Source organism: Callospermophilus lateralis, chromosome 17, assembly GCF_048772815.1.
Source record: "Callospermophilus lateralis isolate mCalLat2 chromosome 17, mCalLat2.hap1, whole genome shotgun sequence".
NCBI lineage: Eukaryota > Metazoa > Chordata > Mammalia > Rodentia > Sciuridae > Callospermophilus > Callospermophilus lateralis.
The window spans coordinates 54836371-54861625 of NC_135321.1; the positions used below are offsets into that span (position 1 = coordinate 54836371).

Sequence of the window (25255 nt, forward strand, 5' to 3'; positions counted from 1 at the left end):
CGAACTGTCACTTGTATCTTTGGTTTTATTCCAAATCTAGTAACCCGTTAAAGCACATTGATCTTGGAGATTTATTGGTTAGATTCCGCTGATGAAAACAGAATCTCCAACAGGCCAACTCCAGTGTCCCCGTGAGACCTTGTGGCTAAGCAGAGCAGCTGCTGCGATGGCTCCGGGGTCAGAAGACCTGGACTGAAACTTTGGTTCTGCCACTGCTTGGCCACGTGACCTTGAACCAGCTCGCTCACCTCTTGAAATGGGTATCCTTCATTAGACAGGAAAATGAGAACCGTTCAACCTCCTGAGTTCACAGTAAAAATCAGAAAATGAAAGCAGTGTTTAAAAACTTAAAGGTTTCATCATAAAGATGTAAGTTTTTCTTTTTTCCAGTTAAACAGTTTAGGAGATAAATTTACTTTATAAAAAAGCATTATTGGCTGGATGTAGTATCAGCTTGGGAGGGTGAGGCGGGAGGATCACAAGTTCAAAGCCAGCCTCAGCAACGTAGTGAGGCCCTAAGCAACTTAGCAAGACTCTGTCTCAAAATACAAAATAAAATGGGCTGCAGATGTGGCTCAGTGGTTGAGCACCCCTGGGTTCAATCCCTAGCACCAAAAAAAAAAAAAAAAAGCATTATTGAGATTTATTTGGCATACAATAAACTGTGGTGTTCAAACTGTACATTTTGATGGGATTTGACATATGTGTGTATGTAAAATTACCAGCACAATCAATATAATGAACATAACCAAAATCTCCCAAAGTGTTTCCTCCAGGCCTTGGTTTCCTCCTGACAATAGCATCCCCAAGCAACCAATGATCTGATTTCTTTCAATAAGGATTCATTTGCATATTCAATAATTTTTTTGTAAATTGGATAATAAAGTATATGCTTTTGCTTGTTTGTGACCTGGCTTCTTTCGTTCGGCATAATTATTTTGAGATATATCCATGTTGTTGCACGTGCCCATAGTTGGTTCTTTTTTATTGCTGGGTAGTAATCTGCTTTGTGGATATTCTACAACTTATATATCACTTCACTTACCTGTGGATGGATATTTCTCTTTTTTTCCTCTTTTTGGCTATTACAAATAATTATGCTATGAATTTACCTTGTGAGGTGCTGGATATTTTGTGTTGAGTTTTGTGTGGAATGCCATTTAATTACTTGACAATTGTGTGCTCTGTGTGTAGCTTGTTTTGAAGCTTTGCTGACTGGGTCAAGGAGACCTCATTTGAAAGTTTTCTCACTGTTGAGGCAATACCATGAGAAAACCTTACCAGGTACAGGGGTGCATTATGACATTTCCCCCTCTGCTTCTCAGACCTTTGCTGGGCCCATATGAGATTAAATGATTGCTCACAGCAATCTTTGGGCTGGTTTTTCCTGCCATTGGGTACCCTCATCACATGCATGTGTGACAGTGTCTGGTGCAGACTGGAGGCCCCTTTGGAGTTCTCTGGAGCTCTGTGTATGCAGCTGTCCCCTCTGCCAACTCCAGCCTCAGCCTTTCCCATCTTCCCTGCACCCTACCCTGAACTCGGGAAGACTGCCCAGCTAATTCTGGTCCCCCTCATCTCCACGCTGGGCAATCCCAGGGCTCACCTTTTTTGTATCCTGTATCTCAGAAGTCATTGTCCCACACTGTCCAAAATCAGAAGTGACTGCAAGTATTATTACATGTCTTTTGTCCTGTTTTGTAGACATCCCATCTTGACTAGAAGCAAAAGTCATAAATTTACAATTTATACTATTTTGATTTACATTCTCATGATTCTTTTCTGCTTGCCTGTCCACTTCTAAGTAAGTGTTAGGATTTCATGAAGCCAATGCCATATTAAAACTCGAAATCAAGGATTTGGAGGAAAGAAGGAACACAGAATTAATAAAGTTAAAGGTAAAATCAGGCCAATACATCTTCACTGAGTCCCTTCTCTAGGTAGGGCATCTAGGTAGGGTACCCAGCAGGTGTTTCACATTTGCATAAGCCATAGTTTCCCACAGGGACTGGAGTCTAAGGCCTTATGGAAAACTGCTTTTCATGAGGATTTCTTTGTGAAACAGAAGATAATGCCACTCCATTTTCTTTCTTTTCTTTTTTTTTTTTTTTTGTGTGTGTGTTTTGTCTCTCTCTCCATCCACTCCCCAGGCCTTCTAAAAAGAATTTCCCCAACAAAGCCTGGGCTTCTTGGCAGTCCTGCCCACTGGCCTTCCCTCATGGCCCCAAGCTTCCTAGGGCTGCCTACTCTGCCATTCAACCAGATTTGGGAAGAAATGATAAAGCCATTAGCTGCATCCTCTTCGGGATGATCTTACAAAACCTGACTCTTGTCCTCTCAGTTCAATTACGCCTCCTGTTTCCCCGAATCTGCTGATGCTTTATTTATGGAGGGCGCACGGGCTGCCGTGCTGGTCCTGTCAGAGGCGGTCTGTGCCTTGCAGGAGCAGTCGGTTCTGCTACATTTGTGTCACACATTTGCTGCACATTGAAAGGCTGAAGCTGGGAGGTTCAAGGAAATGTCAGCCAGTGATGGGTGGGAAGCCCAGCTGTGCTTCTCCATCCAGCAGAAGGAACACGGCTCCAAATTGATTTGTCATTTGCAAAATCACAATCCTAATAAATGTTTTATTACAAGGTGTCACCAGCTTCCACTGGGACCCTGGCAATCTCCGCAGGCTCCAAATCTGATCAGAGTTCCGTCTTCGACTTCTGCTTATTTTTTTGAACTGACAATTAAATCAAACAGAAGCTCCCCCTGAATGGCAGCCGGGCAACAGAAGGGACAATAGGAGTCTGCAGGGGTGAGCTCGGATGCCCAATCATGCAACCTGTGGGAGAGGGAACCTGGGACGTTGTAAGGAAAGAGCAAAGGGGACTACTTGCCAGTTTGCAGTCAGGGACAAGCCACAGGTGCAAAGAGGAAAACTTGGTCCTTCTCTGCCTGCTCACCTGGGCTGTAGTCAGGACAAGAATGAGAGCTTTACCTTGATTCCTTGTGTTTCTGGACCCTGTCTGTGTCCCCCTCGTGAGGCCGAGACCTGGTCTTAGACTTAGTGGATACAGTTTTATATGACCAGTTAGGGGCCAGAGGAGCTTCCCTACCATGGGCACACACAAACACAAACACATTTACACACCTACACAAGAACACATACATAAACACATGCATATGCACAGACACACACACATATGCATACACCTACACACACATACACCTACACACACGTACGGAATACCTACACTGCATTGCTCAAGGGTAACCCAGGTGACATTCCCCCATATCCCAGACATCTGTCTGCACATGCTGTCTCTGTCCCCTGAGCTAACTCAGAGGTCTTCAGGCTAATGCACCGGCATGCACATCAGGTAGTAGAGACATAGAAGGGGGAAAACACAGGTTCCTCAGCAAACAACTTGAAAGTCCTGTATGGACACTGGTGTCACTTCTTGGTCACAGAGCTGGCTGGAAGCTTGCTGCTCATCTTTCCGATGACAGCTTCTCTGGCTTTTCCCTGTCACTCTGAGACTTCTTAAAAACAGAGTGAGGCTCTTTCCCTTCTATTCTGGGAAAAAAATTTAGTGTCATACCAGGAACAGCTCCCCTTTGGAACTTCCAAATTTCTCATTATTGCTCATCAGAGCTACCAATTCTACAGTAACAGGTCCCAACTTCCTTTGAAAGCAGTTTAGAAAACCAGTCATTTTTTGGTTACTTGTTTATCTCCCCAGAGTCTCCCTTTCAATCATAATCCTCAAATATTTTTTTTTCAAACTCATACAATGACTTTCCCAAAGGGAATTCTGGTGGAATAAATTTTTCCATCACTTTACATCAGAGTTTAAGGCACCAAGAGAGATCACCATGAGATGGGACGAGCAGAATACTGGCTTTTAACTTCTGACCTCTGTTTCTCACTCCCGAAACCCTTAACAGATCTTTAAAAGCCAATGAAGACTATTTAAAATGATAAATACCAAAAGTGATCACGTAAACTGTAGGAAGCATTATAACCTTTCATCCAAGCAAAATGGATTATGCAGGTGATTTCTAAAAGAAGTAGACTTTCCTTGGCTGTTTGGGCTCTAAGTGGATGGACAAACCCAGGGAACCCCAACTGTATGTGCACATCTATGTCTAAAGGGAGAAGCACCCAAGAGAGGGGAAGGTGGAGAGGAAGGTCCTCTGGGGGCTGGGTTGGAGGGAGCAAGCCCATTGGGAGAGCTGGGGAGGTGGGGGCAGGGTGCAAGGACCTTCGGTGCAGGGCCTGGGGGGGGACGTCTGTCTTTATTCTGAAGGCTCAGGTGACTCTCTGGTGGTCAGATTTCATTTCAGGGGTCACACAACACCTTTACCATTGCTCTGAGACTCCTGCAGCAAAATGTCAGCATCTTTTCTCTATGCAGTAAAAGTTGTGCATGTACACCTCTCTCTCTCTCTCTCTCTCTCTCTCTCTCTCTCTCTCACACACACACACACACACACACACACACACACACAAGTGTGCACACCAGAAAATGACAGGGTGCCAATCTGTTATCATTTCTCAAAAATTCTTTTCATATCCTGGCACAAAGTATTCAGATTATACGCTTCACATCTGCATTCCCGTCCCCGCTCTTAGGGTTGCGCTCATTTACAGTATATCATTGAAAAACGCTTCATCTTAGAATACTGCAACAATAACCAATTTAAGAAAATAAGGATATCTTTCCATTTAAATTGAAATTACCCGATAACAAATCTTCCAGCTAAAGAATATATCCAATTAAATGATATGAATACAGCCTAATTTATATTCCTAATTGCATTTACGAAGTTCCCCCATTATATCGTAATAGGGACCCCTAACCCCTTCCCTGTGTTGAGGTTCAGCGAGGGATTCTAGAAGGAGCATTGGATTCAGGGAGGTTTGTGTTCCGGTTCTGATTTTCACAACACCTACAGGAACAGCATCCTTTGTCAAATGGAAGGGCGAGCCCAGGCCAGGGCACCCGAGTGTCTCCAGTCCCACCTCTGCTTGGCCTTAGGACATCTCTTTCAAAGGCATTTCATCCTGGCCTCGTTCCAGCCCTCGGGACCAAATTCCATCTCTTAGTTCTTTAGAGAAGAAGAGCCTTAACTTCTTTTACTAATAAAACTAGTTAGCATTTTCAAGGCAGAGTTAAGAACATGCCAGCCTTTGAACTAAGTGCTGTGCACGTGTGAAATCATTCAATCCTCACGCTAACCAGAGAGAGGGGTGGTTTTATCATCTGCATTTTACACACGATGAAACTAGGCTTCGAAGGAGTACATAACTTGTCCGATGGACTATGGCAGCCAGGCTAGAACAAGTATCAAAACTCAGATTTGTCAAATGTCAAAATTCTCTCTCTTAACTATTACTTTGCATTGACTTGGTCACATTGAATATTTCTATCAAGGTGTTTGCTAACTGGCTAAGTGGCAAGAGTCAGAGGAGTGTTCAATTTTTTAAAAAAACTGCACTATTTTAACTACATTTTATTATTATTAATTATTATTAATAATAATAACTTAAATTCATGGAGTGAATTATTATTTACAATAAGTGACCACATTTTATGATTCTGCTGAAACATTTTCATACCTCCTGATTTAGATGGTTTCTGTATTGTATAATGAGGAGCCTGAAGCTCAGAAAGTCTGAGCAAGAGACAAACTACTCGGACAATCATGAAAGGAAGTAGCTTCAAAGTCACATCTCCCATGGCAGAGCCAGTCCTATCTCCTGTCATGATGACACATTCCCCAGGGCTTCTTTTCTATTTCTATGTGGATAAAAGGGATGAAGAGCATTCCACACGCCACTCCAGTTCTCTTCCACCCTCCCAGCTGGTCTTGCAGGACAGACGGCGACCACCCCTCCTCTTGGGCTGATCTCAAGCACAAGGAAGGGTACATTGGTGATCAAACTATTTCTACCTACTTTTGAAAGCCCACAAGTCGACCAATTAGAGCAACATCTATTTTATTTTGAAGATTTGGCTCTACACAAAACAAACTAGTCCTGAGGAAGTTGGTCTTTGGAGAGTTTTCAGGAAAAGACCATGATGTAGAGGGGAGGATTTCTGACTCAGGAGTCAGACGTAGGAGTTCAGTTCAACCCCAGCCTTGCCCCTGGCTGTGCGTCTCTGGGGACATTGCTCAACAGTCTGGGTCTCCATTCAATGATATATCAACTCAGAGTTCTTCCAGCTGACCACAGTGGGCTTTTGTAAAACTTCCTGTGTTCTTTGTTGATGTTTAGACATTTCAATTGTTTTGAATTATGACGTTAGAATCCACAGTGGAAGAACACAGACTTCTGTTTGATGATCTGCTTCAGACAGTCTTCAGTGTCTACTGGTTAAAAATAATTCGCTTGGCTCCAAAAAGATAGTTGTGAAACACTTTGGCAGAACTTTATGTAAGGACTGGAGTGTGGTTACCCCATTTCAAAGGATACTTGTTGAGTGGCTGGAAAAGAAAATCTTTTTTGAATTGTCTTCTAAAAAAAGATGATGCTGTGTTAACTTGATTCTGAATGATGGCACTTTCCTATAATGGCTTTGGGTGACAACAGCCTTCCCCAGCTCTGTTCAGCTCTTACCCTCAGGGAGTTCACAAACCTTAAGTGAACTTACTTTCTTTTCTCTTCTCTCTTCTCAATGTTCCTCTGCTCTCTCTCTCTCTCTCTCGCTCTCTCTTCCTCTCTGTCTCTTACTCTTTCCCATCTTCCCTCCTGTTTTTCTTTGTTCTCCTTCTCTCTCTCTTTGCCTCTCTTCCTCTATAGTCAGCTTTCTGTCACTGTAACACAATACCTGAGATAAACAATACAAAAGGAAGAAAGATTTATTTTGATTTTTGATTTCAGATAATCGTCTGTTGATTCCATCACTTTGAGCCTGTGGCGAGGGAGAACATCATGGTGGGGAGCATGTGGTGGAGGAAACTGCTCATCTCATGGTGGCCAGGAAGGAGGGAGGAGGGCCAGGGGTGCTAATAACCACCTTAAGGGCACACCCCCAATGACCTAACTTCCTCCCCCTGGACCCCACCTACTAAAGGTTCCACCACCTCCCAACAGCGCAATCAGTCGGGCGCCAAGCCTTCAACCATGAGGCTTTGGGGGACGCTTAAGACCCAAACCTAACACCATTTGCATTCCATTCACTTTCACCATTTATTCTATTCTTTGGACAAATGCCCAGGGTTCAATATCTATAGACTTTCTGTAAACATAAGAATTTTATTGTGTCATTGGGGCTAATCTAACTAGTTGGTAGAACTGCTGATTCTATTCAACCTGTAAAAAGTCATTCCTGGGATTATGCTAAGCTTTGCAATTAATTAATAAAAATCACTATACTGCAAGAGGTCTGTTCAACCCTCCTAATTTCAAACAGCATCTTCAATCTTCAGCCTCCCCTCCCCAGCCCCCCTTCCTCCTGCCGCTTGAAAACGTTCTGGTGCCTCCCCCTAGCACATGCCACAGTGGCCCCCATAGTGTGGGACTGAAGAAGACATCGGGAGGTGGAAACACCAGGTGTCAAGCATAATAAACTACACTGATTGGAAAGGGGAGGACAAGAGAAGACAAAGCAGATTCAGTTCCTTTGATGCCCAGGGCCACATTTTCCTAATGTACTTCCTGGTCCATTATGCCTGCCCTGATTTCATTTAATGAGAGGCCTAAGAGTTGATAAGTCACCTCTGTAATTTTATAAGGGAGAAATAAGACAATGAAAACAATAGCAGTTATCATTTATTGAGCACGTCCTGTGCGCCAGACGCTATGCTAAAGGGGCACTTGACCCTTACAATTCAACCCACAAGGGAAAAATGGGGCTCCAGGAATGTAGGCCAGCCCCTTGACAACACAAACCAACTTCGGCTCCTCTCCCTTTGTGTCTGAGGAATCAACTTATAGAGAGATCATCCTCCAAGGTGAGGGTAGAAAACATGCATGTGCACTCATGTGCACTCAAGTCAAAAGAATCAGGATCTTTAAAATCAGGTGCAAAGGAAACAGAAATGTGATCTCCAAGAGGCTCTTCCTATGACACTTGCCCCATTTTCCTGTGAGACAGTCCTCCCAGCCGACAGCCATCACCCTCCCCTTCCAAGTCTCCTTTTCCCTAAAAGTCAGGACAACTCTTCTGGGGACAGATATTGTCAGAGGGAAGATGGGAAATTAGGAAGGAGATGTGCATACTGCCTGAGAGCCACAGCTAGCAAGAGGCATCTGCTTCCATGCTGTGTCCTGTGAGGACACATGGGAATCTGGGATGTGAGTGAGGAACGGATGTACCTGTCCATGTGTCTAAGGGGCAGCCCCCCCCATATCACGGGGTGTGCTCTGGGTCTGCCACTGAAGTGCCCAGACTTCCTGAGTCTGGTTGCCCGTAAACTTTTCTACTTCCCAATTCTTGTCCACCACCAAGAAAATTAGTCTTTCCAGGGCACGTCCAAGATTTTGAAGTTAACATGAAACAGACTCCCTCCCTCCCTTCTTGCTTTCCTCCTTCCCTCCCTCCTTCCCTTCCCCCGCCCATTACCCCTGTCTGTGTCTTTCTCTTTTTCTGGGCTCTGTTGAATCATTTTCAAATCCTTTCTCTAGGTTTTCTTTCCTTTTTTAAAAAAAACAACAATTTTATATTTTAAAGGAAAAATGCTGTGTTATTTAAAGAGAATGATAAAATAAGAACAGAAGAAACAAAATGTAGGTAAGATCTTGACTTGGAGAGGTACCCAGTGCATGAGGTGTTGGAGTGGAAAGAGCTCTATCATGCTTTGGTGACAGGCTCTGCCCCACCATCTTTTCCTGGTCCCCAACACACTGTCTTCCAAACTCCCCAGATCCACAGGGAAAGTGGAGCTATAAGATCTTGAGGATCCACTCTGCTTAAGCACAAAATGCACCAGATGAGGTGCCCAGAGACCAAGTCCTTGACTCAGCCTCACCTCTAACCACCTGTTTGAACTGAGTGATGCACTTGACCTTGAGTGACGCACTTCATTTTCTGCCTCTCCAGACTCTTCCACTGCAGCTGGAACATCTGGTGACATGGGCCTCAGAGTTCTGCCAGCTCTAAAATTCTCTCCTGAGGTCAAACCTGAAAGGTAAAGGAAAACTAAGTGTTTGCATGCCCAGATTTGATGCACCAAGTGCAATAAAAATAAGGAGGAATCAAAATCAAACCTCCCTGAGGCTCATTGAGCATTTTCTCTTTTCTTTCTTTCTTTCTTTTTTCTAAAGGAGGTGGTTGGAAACTCAAGAGAGTTTTGAAAACAATTAAAAACACTGACAAACGTCATTGAAGGAGAGAATGGAGAGAAAGTTAATTTCCACGCCAGGTGAAGAGAGTTGTCACATGCTCCTGAGATTTTTCCCAAGATATCAGATGCCGTCATAGGAGTGAGACTCGTGTACTGAGCAATAGGTTTGCAAAAATGAAAAAGTTTCACTTTCACCAACTTCTGCCTCCACCACACTTTCTCATTCTCCATCCCACTTCTCAAATACACAAAGCTAACTCCTTTTAGGTATGTCCAATACAATTGGAAACTTCAGTTTGCTATGTGCTCCCATCTCCCACTGTGTGATAATTTGCTTTCTCATTGATGAAATAATTTCAACTTATTTTATTGTCCATTGAATAATAATTTCCAAATGATGACATTTTACCTCATTTCTCTTTTTTTTCTTTCCAGGTATTTTGTCACAGTGATGTAGACTAATATACCTCTGAAAGAAAATTCAATCCTATGCCTGGGTATTTCATATGCTTACAAAGTGATAGAAGAGATTTTGGGGGTAGAAGTTACCTTTCTAGACTTCTTCATGTGGGACATGTTTGTTTCTTGAAGGACAAATACATTTACAGGGATATGAACTGCACCAAAGTAATCATGACATGCTTCAATTTACTGAACTACAGGAAAAATTGAATCCAAATATACAAATTTTATGAAGCCACAACTCATGGCAAAAGTTGATTTTCTTTTCCTTTCAAGAAAGCATGTTTTGCTTTTTTCCCCATAATGTTTTCATTAGTTTTGTTTTTGATATTTGAAAGGCTCTTAGATACAGCATGCACGATTTTCAGTCACCGTGAGCTATGCAAAAATAAGTGTCTTGTTTTCTTATGACAAAACTTAAATATCATTGCTGTCCAATAACTAAAAATATGCACAAGAGCATCCATAAAACTGTAGATGAATTTGGTGATTTTGCAGTAATGTTTGGTTTCTGTTCAATCAAATTCAGAAATTTCTCATCTCACCTTGATTGGCCCTGGGCTTTTTGGTTGGACTTATGACCTCATAAGGCAACCAGACTGGAAGTTGGAAAAACCATCCCTCTATATCCAGGCTCTAAACGGGGACATCAGGACTCCATCAATTCTCAGTACCCCATCCAAGCCCCTCCCTCAGGAACTTAGCTGGGTAGGCAGGCTATGCCCAGGAGCCTTTCTCTGGGAGGTACTTCAAGACAGTAGAACACAGCCCTGATGGGGGGTCCAGTCCTGCATGCTGGAGAAAGAGGCCAGTGAGCTTGTCTGGCTGTCAAGGAGATGTTGAGAACAAGAAAGGAGGATTGCAACTATAAAAAAATGTGTGCATGTGGAGAGTAAGTTTACTTAATTGGACATGGGATATAGCTGCAAACATTGTAAAGCATTATCAGTACTTCTTCATGACTTCTTTACAATTATTCCCTTTTAATTGTATTTTGAGAGCCATTTAAGTTAGTCAATCAGTTGGCTTGCGTAATGAAGATTCCACCAACTTAAGTTTGTGGAGGATTTCCTTGTTCAGGTTTTATACTTCCTGAGTGCGTAGTATCAGTGACGTCACTCTGAACACTCAGACCTTGGACAGTTGATAAATAAAGCAGGTTTTATGAATGTCTGTGGTCAGGAGGATTCCCTGGGAACATAGAGAAGGGACCTCTCAAATCCCAGTGGGCTTGATTCAGAAACAAGAGGACATACTGGGTGAGGCAATTCCTAAACTCTGAAGAACCAAAAATGATAAGGAGATTTAGGTTCCTCCTGAGAAAATGTATTTACAGTCGGATGCAGAAGACAGTGCAAAATGGAGGAGACCAGCTGCAGATTCCAGTGTGGTGGCATTTCTCAATGTCTAGATTATGGAAATTTGGGCTGGATGGTTCTTTGTCTTGGGGGCTGACCTGAGCATTGTAGGAGGCCAGCAGCAGCCCTGGACTCTGCCCAGCAGAGACAGTAATTGTCTCCTAAAATTGATGGCCAAATCTACCTGCAAACATTGCTAAACATTGCCCAAGTGGTAAAATTGGCCCCGTTGATGTTGGTTGCCATATGGGGTGGTGAGTCCAGGATGCTCTGGGAGTGATGAGTGACACCCAGTCGGGCCTGGAGGAAGGTGGGTGGCCAGGGAAGTCTTCCCTCAGGAGGTGACCCTGTGCCTTTTATGGGTGCACAAGAGGTGAGAGCCATGTGGAATAAGGGGCCAGCACAAACAAAGGAGCAGTATCCTGAAACCCCAAGGGGCGAGCAGAGGGGCCACTTGCCACCTCAGTGTCTGGAACACAGAGTGTGTGTGCACCAAGAGGCGAATGAGACTGTGACGCAGGTGAGCATGTGGCCAAGGCCTGCAAGAACAGTCTGTAGGCACAAGTGTGCATTGGAGGGCCTTTCAGCAGTAGGGAACAGATTTCTAGAACCTTCTGGCCATGATGAATGACAGTGGGATGCTGTAGGGGGCCCTTGTGCATTAGATGCTGTGCTACTGGATTTATGTAAGTCCTTCCATTTTATATTCTCAACAGACGCAGGGAGAGGAAGCAGAGTTATCCCCAATTACAGAGGACACGGCGGGGCCAAGCCGCACTGTCTGATCAGAAGCAGGGTCATTCTTCCCTGACAGGGTGCTGAGGCATCTCCTTCAAGATGAAATAGATTAGCTGGCCGGACAACTCTTTTGTTCACAGAGCCCTGGAAAGGGAGGTTGAATCAGGGATTCTGTGATCCCCATACACAGAGGATACGGAAAAACCTGCAAACATCAACATATGGTCACAGAGAAGCAATTCAATGCACACCAGGTGTTCAAGAGCCTTCTGCATTGCTCTTTTCTCACACAAACTCCCTTCAGGGTGCAAATGGATGTTGATTTCAGTGAGCATTTATTGAGCACCTACTGTATCCTCAGAATTGTTCCAGGACTCGGGAGAGAGGAGACAAGAAGATTGCCATCTAATTGAGTCAACAGCTAAGGTGAGCAGAATGATCAGCTAAATAAACGGAGCAAGAGGAGTGTGTTTTCCAGTGAATAGCAGTTTGATTCGGTCTCCCTGAGAACCTGGCATTAAAATCTTACACACTCAAAAAAAAAGCAGGCATGACCCCAGGCAGAGCTGGGTGTGGCGTGGTTATGAGGAAGACCATAGGGAAGAAAACAACAAAGCTTGCCTTGTGCTGGTGAAGGTGCTCAGCCCAGAGTGCCCAGGGGCAGCCACGGAATTGACCATCTTCTTCATGCTTCATCAGGTATCCTGGATGTGCATGGAGCCCTGCTCTATGTGTTTTCTATATATTGAGTCATTCAGTTCCCACAGCTACCTTATACCATAGGTACTATTATCATCTCAGTTTTATATCTGAAGAATCAGAGCACAGATGAACTAAGTAGCTTGCCCTAGGTCACACAGCATTTAAGTATCAAATCCAGGATTAAAACCCAAGGTTGTAAGGCAACCAGAGCTTGTGCTGCTAACCCATAGGCTATGTGCTAGAAGCTTACTTTAATCAGAATAATAACAGGCCACTTCACTAAGACAAAAAAAAAAATAATAACTGCAGGAGAACATGGTATTCACATGGTAGAGAGAGAATAGGAGTCAGAATCAGAAGACCTGCTTGTTGACCCTGCACTGACACTAACTAGTTTTGTAACTTGGAGAGTCATTTAACCCCACAGAAGCCTGGCCTCCTTGTATTTACATGAAGTTAATAATAGCAACCTTCTAAGTCTTATGAGTATCAGATAGAACATATGAGAGGATCCCAAACAACTGTGGACACTAACTAAAGACACCGTAAATACAAAGTGAATGCAAGATAAATGCAGGAAGCATCATAGCTCTAGGTTTGATTGACCTTCAATAAAATGTGAAGTTCATGAACAGGACAACAGAAAATCAAACACACAGAGATTGTTCCTTAAATAACTCTAGAGGCATTCATATGGGCATGGGTAGGGGACTCCATGTGTATGATAATTACCATTTTTGGAACAAAGATCATTTATTGAGATCCTACCATCCACCATCACTAATAAGCATGAGTTGGGGAAATCTAGTAATATACTTTGGGGTTTATTATTGTTTGTCTTTTAGGATGCTTAGACATGGATTGTTCTGAGTCACAGTGGTTTAATATGGCATCTCTACAGATGTTGGCAAAAGCTAGCAACAGGTTGTTGTGCTTGGTGAAAGAGATGTGTCGAGCTCAGATGGCATTACTTATTGTGCTCCTTCCTTGTCCTACTTCCAAACTCCCCCTTTCTGTTGCTTACCTGGGGTTGTGCTCCTTAAGAAAACATTAGTCTCAGAAGCTTTTGCCATAAGCTCTGGTTGTAGGAGTCAGGGTTTCCTTGCTATAAGGAAATACCTGAGACAGGATAATAATGATGGAAAGAGGTTTATTTAGCTCACACTTTTGGAGGTTTAAGAGCATGGTGAGGGACCTCTTGAATTAATTTCATCATAGTGGATGCCAACAGGGAACAGCATGCAACAGCAAGTGATCACATGGTAAGGTAGGAAGTAAGGGAGCTGGGGGGTTGGGGCAGACTTGGCTTTTATTACAACTCCCTGCAGAGCTACCAAAGTTCCTTGGAGAACTTCTTCAATCCTTTTCCCAGGGAAGTACCCTCAACTGACCTCTACCAGGCCCATCGCCTCAAGATTCCAAACCAACTCCCAATACTTCACCTCTGGGGACAAAGCTTCTAGCACATGGAGGCCTGTGGTCACCCCATATGCAAACCATAGCACTGGGCTACAACAGATTTTTTTTAAAAAAAATTATAAAATATTGAGGTAGATATGCATAGGAAAAAAGATGTAGATTTATATATGAAAATGTGTACTGGATTGTTTTTATATTTTTGTATATTTTCTATTAAAAAATTTTTAGTTAGTGAAAGGATTCTTTCAATAAAGAACTTGAACATACATATTCTTTCTCCTAAAATTAACAGGTGTGTGGATGCATGCTGAAAAGTCACTGTGAGAACAGAGAGAAATTTGTTTTTAATAGACACTCTATTACCGTGAATGCAGGAGTAGCTTCCGATGTCTTCATAAGCCCTTCTTTCATATTTATCATTTCAGTCTTATTTTACTTTGCATTAAAGAAACAATCTATGTTAACTTTTATATTTTGGAATAATAATCAATTGGAAAAATGCAGCCACCACATTGGGCCTATCTCAGCGTGTTTCAGTTACTCTTTAGCTACCTTAGGTTTTAAAGACAATCACGTTCCTAACCAGGCCTTGGAATTTCAGAAAATGGTTCAACGGTGCTTCATTTTGAGGCTTGTCCCTCCCATTGAGAGAGCTTTGAGGAGTTTCTGCTAGCAAAATAGACCATTCCTTATTGCTATTTATTCCCCAGAAATCAACATCAAAGTTACCAAAATGAAAGCTGTCTCCAATTTTATGTACTTTTTGCCTCAAAAGGATGAAATGTGACCTTTCATTATCCACAGAAGTCCTGTTTATAATATTAGACAGGAGCTCCAGGCAATTCAGGGGCTCCGACAGCCCCATTTCATAGATGAAGAAACTGAGGCCGCAAACAACCAATGTCCCCTAGGTGAGTCATGTGCTGGCTGGATGACCATGATCCACTAAGTGGACAGTATTTGCATTTCAAAAAGCTAGAAGAAACCAAATCAGCTACTTACACAGCTTATCCATTTGATACTTTGAGAACCACACTGCAGAATACCAGAAATATTTTTGGAAGGAATCAAAATCTACGACTCTTAACTTTACTCTTCTTGGTTGTGTTGGTGATGGAGTGAGTGCGGTTAGTGACTAATTTATGCTTTAATTTCCACGCACGAAGTAGCCCTACCCTACAAAGCACTTGAAAATAAGGAACTATGTCCTTGTCAGTTATTTTAAGTCTACAGGTGTAAGCCAAGAGTCTTCTTGTGGTTCCCAGCTTGGACTAACAGGGTTTGATTCTGTCATTGACTCTTCACTTGACCTTGAACAACTGAGTTGATTCTGCATAAGTAACTTGACCTCTCTCTTTGTTTTCTTCATCTATAAAATAGAGAGAATTTTAATACCCATCCTGAAAATAAAGCAATTCTACAATTACTTTCACATAGTAAACATTTAATAGTTATTGACTGTTAATAAGTGCTCAAAAATATTTACTGGGAAAATGTATTAAGAAAAGAAAAAAATAATCACTACAAAAAAAAAAATTGAAAAAAAAAGCTGTTGCCTCTTCCTCAGAACATCTCAGCTCCTGCCACTCCTCATGTTTCAGGTACTCCTGTATAACTTCTCATGTTCAGTAAGGAAAGAGGAAGCGAAACTTTTTTCTTTAACAGTAGACCTGTATTGTCTTAGAAAATTTATGTAGACATGGTGTGCTTTGCTCCAAAAACTAGGGTACAAATTTTAGCATTATTATTATATTAGGTCTAGTTACAGCTAAAACACTTAAATGCCTCAAGCCGGGGGAACTTCCAATATTTTCACATTTATCCAAGAATTCTGGGACTGACTCAGTCCAAAGGGGTCAGATGTTTCAATGCCAAGTGGAGAGAGAGAGGGGCTTCCCATTGTCCTCACCCTCTGCCACTCCTCCTACCCAGAGACACCCCCTCAATGGAGCCAGACTTACAGGTTCCTGGACTGCAACCAGCCAAGGACCAGCTGGAGCTCCTGGGCTGGTGGATAGTTCTTCAAGGTCAGGGGCACAGAGCAGCATTACTCTCCAGTGCAGCTGCCAGCAAAACCCACATGCTTCCGGGCCAAATCAGCCCTGGACATGGACCACCAGCCCTCTTCTCAGAACCCATGTCATCACCTTGCTTTTCCTTCTATCTTTAATCACTGCCTATTTTTAGAATTTTTTCACCTACACAAGTGTCTGTCCTCTTCCCGGCTGGGTTAATTTGCCAAGGCTGCTAGAACAAAGTACCAGACTCAAACAACAAAAATTAACTTCTCACAGTTCTGAAGACTAAAAGTCTGAGATTAGGCATTGGTTTCCTTAGAGGCCTCTCTCCTTGGTTTGCAGATGGTGGTCTTCACCTTGTGTCTTCCATGCCCATCTCCAAACACTGTCACATTCTGGGGCACTGGGAGTTAGGATTTCAACATGACACATTTGCAGTGGGGTGATGTACAAGAAGTGGTTTGCACACTTGGGGTATAAGTTAACTTTCTCTAGAAGAGAGAAAGATGTAGCCAGGTAGAGTTCACATATCCTTCTGGAACAATGGACACCTGTGATTACTAAGGCTTTAAATGACCTTTAAGCATTTAGAGTTATCCTGCAAAACTCACAGAGGCCCCTGGGAAACAGAAGAACCAGGCTGAAACAGAAGTTGGATGTTTAGACCCTTCTTTACACCCTCCTCATTAAATCACCTCTGACAAGCGTAGTGTAAAATCCTCTTGCCCCTGAGGTTCCAAGTGTCTGGGATGCTTTTGTTACTTTCCCACGAATACACAGTTCTTCAGCATTTGCAGTGGGGATGATGACACCATCTGATGATCTTTAACTTTGGACACTCAGCTGTGTCACTAGACCTAACCTGGTCACACTTTTGAGTTGTCCAGGGTGCGTTCCCACAACCCTGCAGACTGCTGTTGGCATGGATGGCTTCGTTTTTTTCAGTTTCACTTCTTTTTTAGAAATGGGCTTGTTATTTGCCTTGCTCAACTGTGATACTCAAGAAAAGCCCAGAGGGTAAAGTTATATGCAGCCGCCCTGTGACCTGTTTGCACATACCAGGTCAATAAAACTCAGGCAGAATGACAGTGACAGCTGCCTTGTGGCATTCAGAGGGAACTGAGTAGTTCTGTTTGGAAGCCTCAGGGACAAGTATATCATTACAGCCTGCCTGCTCAGACAGAAACTGTGTAAAACCCACCCTTGGGGACAGGCACAGCTCTCCGGGAGCCACCCAGGAACCAGTCTTGGACACAAGCAAAGTCTCATCGGGACTCTCCTGTCAGTTCTCTCCACACTGCGACCTCCTGGTCACAAGTCTGCTGTCACCATACTGCCCCTGCCTGCAGCAGTCTGGCTTTTAGCAACTGGGACAGGACGAACTCTCAACCCTGAAGGTGGCAGAGAAGAGAGTGGCACGGAAGACACTATGGGGGCCAGGCAGTCAAGAGCCAACCCCAAGGACAAGGACCCCAAGAAGACGCTCCTGGGCAGGAGACAGAGGTTTTCTTCATGGGATGATACCCTACTCTTGGGAAAGGACCCGCGGTCCCTGTTGAAGCGGGGCATGCGCCACGTCAGCTTCAGCTTGGTCACCAAAGGGATGACGGACATCCCAGATTTTCTCTGGGGCTTGTCCGAGGTCCAGAAACTCAATCTGTCTCATAACCAGCTCCGGGTTCTCCCTCCCGAGGTGGGGAAACTGACCCACATCGTGGTCCTCAATTTGTGTGGCAATCGCCTGAAGAGTCTGCCCAGAGAAATCAGCCTCCTCCAGAGCCTCAAAGTCCTGTTTGTCAACATGAACTGCCTGACCGAGGTGCCGGCGGAGCTGAGCCTGTGCAGAAGCCTGGAAGTGCTGAGTTTGTCGCACAACTGCCTGTCCCAGCTTCCCGCCAGCTTCTCCGACCTCTCCAGATTGAAGAAGCTGAACCTCAGCAACAACTTCTTTGCGCATATCCCCATCTGTGTGTTCTCGTTGAAGGAGCTGGACTTCTTGCATGTGGGCTCAAATCGCTTGGAAAACATCGCCGAGAGCATCCAGTGCCTGGCCAGCCTGCAGATCTTCATTGCCGAGAGCAATAACATCCACTCCTTCCCGAGGTCACTTTGCCTAATCACGAGCCTAGAGCTGCTGAACCTAAACAACAATGACATCCAGACCCTCCCGGAGGAGCTCTACCTGCTGAACAGGTTGGCAAGGATTGCCTGGAATCCCATGGACAAAGGGCTCCACATTTCCCATAACCCTTTATCCAAGCCCCTGCCGGAGCTGGTGGAGGGAGGCCTGGAGATGCTCTTCAGCTACCTGAAGGACAAAAAACACAGCTGACTGGGCACCAAAGGCGAGACTCGGAGCCAGCTCATCTGGATTCTGTCAACTGGGGTACTCCTCTAGTCTAAGCTGCCTTCTCCAGCTGTTGGTATTTATCAATGCTTTTGTTACTGTTGGCTGTATCGCTGTCGAGCATCCATCCATGGGAGGGGTTCACAGTAACCTCCAGGATGTTATGTCCATCTCCTTCTAAACAAAAAATTGAAGCAGGCTTTTCGTTTTCACTAAGGAGAACCATATTGATCTAGTTCTTGTAAGGAGCAATGAGATTCAGCCCTAGGTAGAGTGAATAACAGATCTGGATTTGATATAATTCAAAAGTCAAAATATTTACTAAGTAAGCACGGTGTGTCCAGTATGAAGCAACGGTAATCATTTGGTTTCAGATGGTTTCTACCCTTGTATTGGCAACCTGCGACCAGGTGGCAAGAAGCAAGACAAATTCTATGTCAGTCTCTGAGCATGACTCGGGACCAAAGGGCAAGTGGGAGCTGGGCTCCACGTTGTCAAGGACCAAAACAGGCAGAGCCTTCCCTTCAAGTGCTAGGGAAACAGTCATAGGAATTTTTCCTCTAAAAAAGGCCTAAAAGGTAGTAATTAAAACTGCTCGTGTTTGTGTCTGGAGGTGAGTAACAGGGGTGGCATGATGACTTTCAGATAATAAAAATGAACTGATTTCAGTGCGTAGTTTCAACCTTCTTTCCCATCCCTCTCCCACCAACAGCCCTCTCTCTGCATGGCTTTGCTAAAGATACTAGTCCATAATCAAATCACCCCATTATAATTCCACTTTTCTCCCTGGATTTGCCTTCTCAGAGATGAGCTAATCATTGTGTGTGTGTGTGTGTGTGTGTGTGTGTGTGTGTGTATAGAGGCGGGGTGGGGGGACACTAGCCAAAAGAGGCAGGGAAACAATTACCCTTTTAAAATGCAAAAAAGGAAAATATTTGCTACTTGGATTTTACATGTGGACATTTACAAAATGAGTTTATTGACATTTAAAAGATCTTTTGAACAAAAGTCTTTGTAAAAACATTAAACTTACTTTGTTTTTTATTTTCAAAGTACACAGCTTAAGTAAGTAGTTCAACGCAGATAACAGGCAAGCAATGGCAGGGTTCTTGCACCCAGGGTATTGGACCTTACTGCCAGCACAGCAGCCAAGGCCCCTAAGACATTAGTATTCATTTAGGGTTAAAAAAATTTAGAATGAAAAGGTAGCATTGAAGAAGATACAGAATCTTCAGCTCCCGAAGAGCCAATTGCTCTGTTCTTTTTTTTTTTTTTTTCCACATTAGTCTGCAGAATATACCAAACAACAAAAAATAGGAAGACTTAGGATTTGGGGTTGCAGCCAAGACTTGGATAACTTCATTTTAATACTTTTAGTTTAATCCAATTAAACTTACATTTATCAGCACTTTCCCCCATCTGGACCCTGGCCTGGGAACCCGAGAGGAATAACATCCTGTTCCTTCTCTCAAGGAGCTCACAGTCAGTGAAGGAGCCGGGTCCACATGGGTTTCTTCCATGTGTAGCAAAGCTTGATCCCTGCTAAGGAGAGGACCAATGGGGTGAGGCTACAATAACACATTGTGTGGTGCAGCTTAGCCTAAGTGCCAAAATCTCACTAAGCAAAGAATACCATTGGGATGAATCAGTCAAATCCTTCATTCTCAGCAGCCAACTAACCCTAGTTCCTCCCCTTCCTCCTTTTGCCCCATTTGGAAAAAGTGGCCAAGGGCAGGGATAATGAGTAGTTCTTTCTCAGGTTCTAAGCTTAGGCAATTGTAGTGTTCAGCTGCCTTCTCATTTTTTCTAAGAGCTGTTCAAAGGGGGTCCAAATAACTTATTCATAGGAGCAAGTGCTTTTTCCCAACAGACCCCAAAGTCAATTATCCTATCCATAAAAGAAAGAAGCCAATTCCTGCTGTTATCATCAGATACCATAGTTCCATTTGCACATTTGTGCACGAGCTCCTCTGTTGAACCGTTGCAAAGAGACTTCACCAACATCACTTGCAGGCAGCTAAAGAAGTCTCTTCTAAAATTCCCCCCTCCAGCAGCAGCTGGAGACCTGCAGATCCCTGCCAGGCACACACAGGCACACTCCAAAATCCTCACCCACGTTCGTCGGTTGGAGCCAAGACTATTTAAAAACATCAGTGAAATTCTTACTTGACCTCCTGACTCAGTGGGAAATTAGAGGGCGAGGCTTCTCCTGCAGAACTGAGCAGGTCACTTACTGAGCTCTCGATGAAGCACATGCAGCTGTCAGACAGACGCGGGCATGTGCCAGGGTCATGCCCGTTAGTGTGTGCTGCTGTGGAACCACTTGGGCTCACGCTGAATCTCCATGACCTTGCTCTGGGCAGAGACACAGGCGAGGATGGCAGTGCCACACTGTTCCTGCTGAGCAGTCATTTTATTTCCTCTCTGAGCCTTCTCAGTCACTTGATCCCATGGTAACTCTACTCCAGGGAAAGAATGTGACCATATTTTGAAGGTGACCCAAGAGCTTATTATACTTTTAGTAAGAAAAAAAAAATGGTATCAATTTGGTTGCCAGCTACCATTGGTGCCTTTCAAAAAAATATAATAGCAAGGTTTTCCTTTGTTAACACTCAGCATTGAGGAAATCATTAAAGTGTAGTAGTTGCCTGTTGTGCTTTAGATATTGATTCTTTGTGAATGCTTCCTATTATTGATAAATGGAAGTGCTGAGCAAAACACTGGTTAACATGCTTAGTTATTCAGAACACTAATGTGGAGGGAATCGGACACAACCTTCAGTGTCTTCGCTGTCACATTGTACAGTCTGTTGACCGCCTGTGAAGGGCTCCTTGCTTACCTATTGTACTTCTAATATAGACACATTCGAGTAACTTCCAGGTGTTTCCAAAGCGTCGGCTATCAAAGCACTGAGGACGACTGCATCGGCTGCAGAGCATATTTATTCAAAGAATACAAGCTAATTGAGTGCTTGATGTGAGGAGCTCGCTGCTCCCGTTCCGACGATGCTGGGGTTTTCATGTCACTCAGCTCTCAGCATGGAACGATGCCAGGGTGTGTTCAGAAATACCTTTCAAAGCCGTTGCAGCTTATAAGCACACAATTAAGAAAAACTCGAGGTTTCTAAGAAGGGAAGAAGACTATGAAAAGACACATCTGTTGAAGGAATAATACTGCTAAATGCATAATACTGCTGCATATTAGAAAGAAAGATGTAGTCATTGCTTAGCGTATTGACTTAGTAAATGGCTTATAGAAGCAATGTACTCCATTCTCTGGCTTTGGGGGATAGACTGCCTTTCTGTGGTAACCAAAGACAGAGTGACATCAGGACCGTGCACCTGGATTTCACGATGAAGTCATGCTTGTGCTGGAAAAGAGATAAAGGAGGACATGCTGTTGCTATTTGTATGGATACATTCCCAGACCCCCTTTTCTTTTGGCAATGAATTATTGCATTTTGAAAGTCCATCTCATATGCCTCAGAACACCTACTGCTATACATTTTGGTAGCAAGCATTGAAAACAAAGAAAGATCGAAGGACATGGGCTCAGTCATTCAAGTATCAACAGTTTTCTGAGATTACCAGGCAAGTGAGGCCTGCAGGATGACCGGGGGCTAACTTCAGTCATATGCATAGATTCTAGAGAGTCCTCTCTTTGAATAGATTCATTGAAATCCTGATACAGATGGTAAAAAAATTACAACATCAGTTCAGGTAATGATCTAAACTAGAAATAAAAAAGCAGAAATTCAGGCTGCTGTATTGAGCCAATATGAAGATACTAAATGATGCCATCTCTACCATGTGAGTATCCAGGGCTCTCCATCTTCTTATTCCAGGAATTATTTCCAGGACTCTGTGAGATGTTCTTGAGCATCACAAGACCCCAGTATAGATTTAATATGCAACTAAGTCCAATGCGATTTCTAAATTACTATTAACTCAGGACACCAAAATAAAAGTCTTTCATGTAGTTTAAGGAAAAATAAAATTCAGAGGAATATGAAAGGTGTCATATGCAATAACAGGAACAATCTTGACCTTATAGAGAACAGAACTTCCTACCGTGTTCTTTTTAAGTTACCCATCAAGTTATACATTGAATCCAAAGCAGCACTAATTAAAAAAAAAAGACAGCATAGTAATAAAAAGGGTTCGAAAAGTGGGCACATAATGAATCTGCAAGAGCTTGGGCATCATTAGACCAGCATAACGGAAAGCTATTAGCATGAAGCTTGCTATGCAGATTTTTTAGTAGTGTCATAGGAGTCTATTTGCAAAGAGAGAGTTTATTTCCTACTACTTCTAAGGTCACTCCTTATTTCAGCACAGGACAGAAAATAAAAGGCACACTGAAGCAGTTATCAAAGTATTGCCTGATACATGTGAGAGAAACATTCATGATGAACAGATCATCAGCTTTTTTTTTTTTTTCTTTTTCTGTGCTAGGGGTTGAACCCAGAGCATCGTGCGTGCCAGCAAGCACTCTACTGCTGAGCTGCAGCCCCAGCCTAGAGCTTTGGCTTTGATGTTGAGAGTTAGAGCTGATGACCAGATATCACATAATCACTCACATTCTTTGGTCTTCAGTAATTTGAGCTCTTCAGAAATTAGTGTGCCAGATATTCTCCCTTAGGGATGTCTGTGTTCTCTCCTTGTCTCCTGATTGCCATGCTCACCACCCTGTGTATGCACACAAGTGGGATGGTGGGAAAAGCTCTGGAATGAGACAAGCATGTCGATCGCTCAGCACTTACTGAGCATCTGTGTGTCCTGAGACCACATAGACTCTGAGGACATGAGGATGCAACAAAATACTGTCCTAGATGCTCCAGAGTCCATGAGCAGAGAAGACATGCCCACTAAACAGGACTGAAGAGATGGGTAAACAAGTAGAAGGGTTTTGGATGAGAGTATAGGATGGCAGAAGTACGGAGCGACTGATTGGTGGGGGTGCACACAATGCCACATGACAGTTCAGACCCAACACTTCCTTTGTTTTGCTTTATCTTGATGGAAAACCCATCAATCCCATTGTCCCAGAGAAGTCCACTTATCACACCTCTGTGGCATGTGCCTGCTTTCTATCAGAATCTAAGATGTTGGCAGGCACTTGGTGGGAGAGGGGACATATTATGATCTTGTGACACCATGAGTCCTGAGCCTTTCCTCTGCCCCCATGCAGGCTGGGGCCTTTCCCCAGGGTTCTGAAAGGACACAGGGTGGCAGTGGCCCTCAACTCTACCCATCAGAATCCTGTGGACTTTCCAAGAGAGCAGCCTTGACCCTCAGTTGGAAAGATTCTGAAATAGTTGATCTGGGTGAGACCCAAACTTCTCACTTTAATAAAGCTTTGTAGGTAGTAATTCTGCTGTTCTCTCTGGGTGGAGAATTGCTGAGGTAGGCCCTGACCGAAGCAGTCAGCTATGGGTCTGATCAGCCAAGGGGGCCATGAGCCTGACTATTGAAAGAGGGCAAGGAAAGGTGGGAGGACCCTGAAACTGGTCAGCAGATTGGAGCCCCATGGGGGCCCTGTGATTAGATTCATCTGGGCAGCTGTGAAAAATTAGAGGTCCAACTCCCTTGATATGCTCTCAGATTCAGTGGGTCAAGGGCACCTCCTGGCAGGGGCAGTTGGAACAAGCCCTCCAGGTGTTTCTGGTCACAAGGCAGGACAGAGAAAGCCTGGCCTAGCCGAGTGTGGGCCCACTGGAGACTGCAAAGCTCTGGTCCTAGATTCTGCTGTCTCTGGGTGCTGCTGAGATTCCTGTGCATCTCTGCCCCTGGAGACCTGAGCTCCTAGATGACCGTTATTTTGGCATCTAGTAGAGAGCAGATGTTCAAGAACAAGGGAGGGAAGGAGCGAATGAGAAAGTGAACCCCAGGCACTGAGCACTCCACCTCTCTGGGCCTCCGTTTTCTACAAAGTGAGGCCCTTGTATTCACCTTAAAATGAACTTAACTTTAAACTCTTTTCGGCTCCGAAATTCTATGACTGTATTTTTTTTTTAACTTTGTCTTCTTCTTATTTAATGCCTCAGTAAATAGATACCTGAGCTTATAATTATTGTGATTATTCAAGTGAAACAAAAAACATTGTGGTGATGGGTTGTGATCTGCAGGAGTGCTTTAATGTCTCCTTGCAGCACCAGAGAAAATACAATTTTAATTTTGGTTGACATTCAAAAATATTAAATGAGGTAGGCTTGTATTGAAGGTGAATCAAGGAGTCTGCAAACTTACAAATTGTCTGGATTCTATCTCTAATTTTCTTATTGGGTTGGAGTCTCAGAGGGGGAAAAAGTCTATTTGGCTTTGTTGTTTGATTGATTAAAAAATTCTCTGGTTTATGTTTCTAAAACAGATGAAATTCTGGAGCTGGGTTGTGGCTCAGTGGAAGTGTACTTGCTTGGTATGTGAGAGGCACTGGGTTCATTTTATTTAATAAATAAATGAAATAAAAATTTTGTGTCCATTTACTAGATGTGATGGGAGGGGAGGGGAAGGGGGATAGGAAGGGCAGCAGAATAAAACATTATTATTGCTGTATGTATATAGGTGACTGTATGACCAATGTGATTCTGCAACCTGTACAATCAGAAAAATGAGAAATTATACCCCATTTGATTCAAATGTAGGAAATGTCAAGATCATTGTACTGTCATGTGTAACTAACAACAACAAAAAAATTTAAAGGAGACAAAATTCCTAATAATCTGTTTTCCTTTGAAATAAAAAGAAAAAACCCAAAAGCATCTTGTTATATTTGGTTAAATAATATGTTATGGGAACTTAGAGTTGAAATCTTTGCTCTTAAAAAAAAAAAAAACAAACAGCATAGTGTATTTCTAAGTTGAGAAATGTTACTGGGAAATTCACACCACCTACAAAGTGCTTCCCCGTCTACATGCACATACATTTTCA

The 25255-nt window shown here is 43.4% G+C and overlaps 1 protein-coding gene and 1 long non-coding RNA gene across 3 annotated transcripts; one reads left to right on the plus strand and one right to left on the minus strand.

Annotated features, from left to right (window-relative positions):
• Positions 1-6046: 6046 nt before the first annotated feature.
• LOC143382852 (uncharacterized) lies at positions 6047-20715 on the minus strand. 2 transcript variants are annotated; one of them, XR_013089064.2, is made up of 4 exons: positions 20561-20715; positions 19724-19868; positions 8968-9119; positions 6047-6824 (listed from the first exon to the last, which is right to left on the minus strand). It is a non-coding gene; the product is annotated as an uncharacterized LOC143382852 (long non-coding RNA). The 2 variants fall into 2 exon arrangements; XR_013089065.2 differs by having other exon boundaries at positions 20493-20571.
• Lrrc30 (leucine rich repeat containing 30) lies at positions 17165-18958 on the plus strand. Its single transcript, XM_076837089.1, has one exon. The coding sequence runs from the start codon at positions 17409-17411 to the stop codon at positions 18309-18311; it is 903 nt and encodes a 300-aa protein (XP_076693204.1). The 5' UTR covers positions 17165-17408; the 3' UTR covers positions 18312-18958.
• Positions 20716-25255: the final 4540 nt, after the last annotated feature.

What these genes read in the sequence shown, in the direction of transcription:
- Lrrc30 (XM_076837089.1), top strand. Translation starts at nt 17,409, where the DNA reads ATGGGGGCCAGGCAGTCAAGAGCCAACCCCAAGGACAAGGACCCCAAG.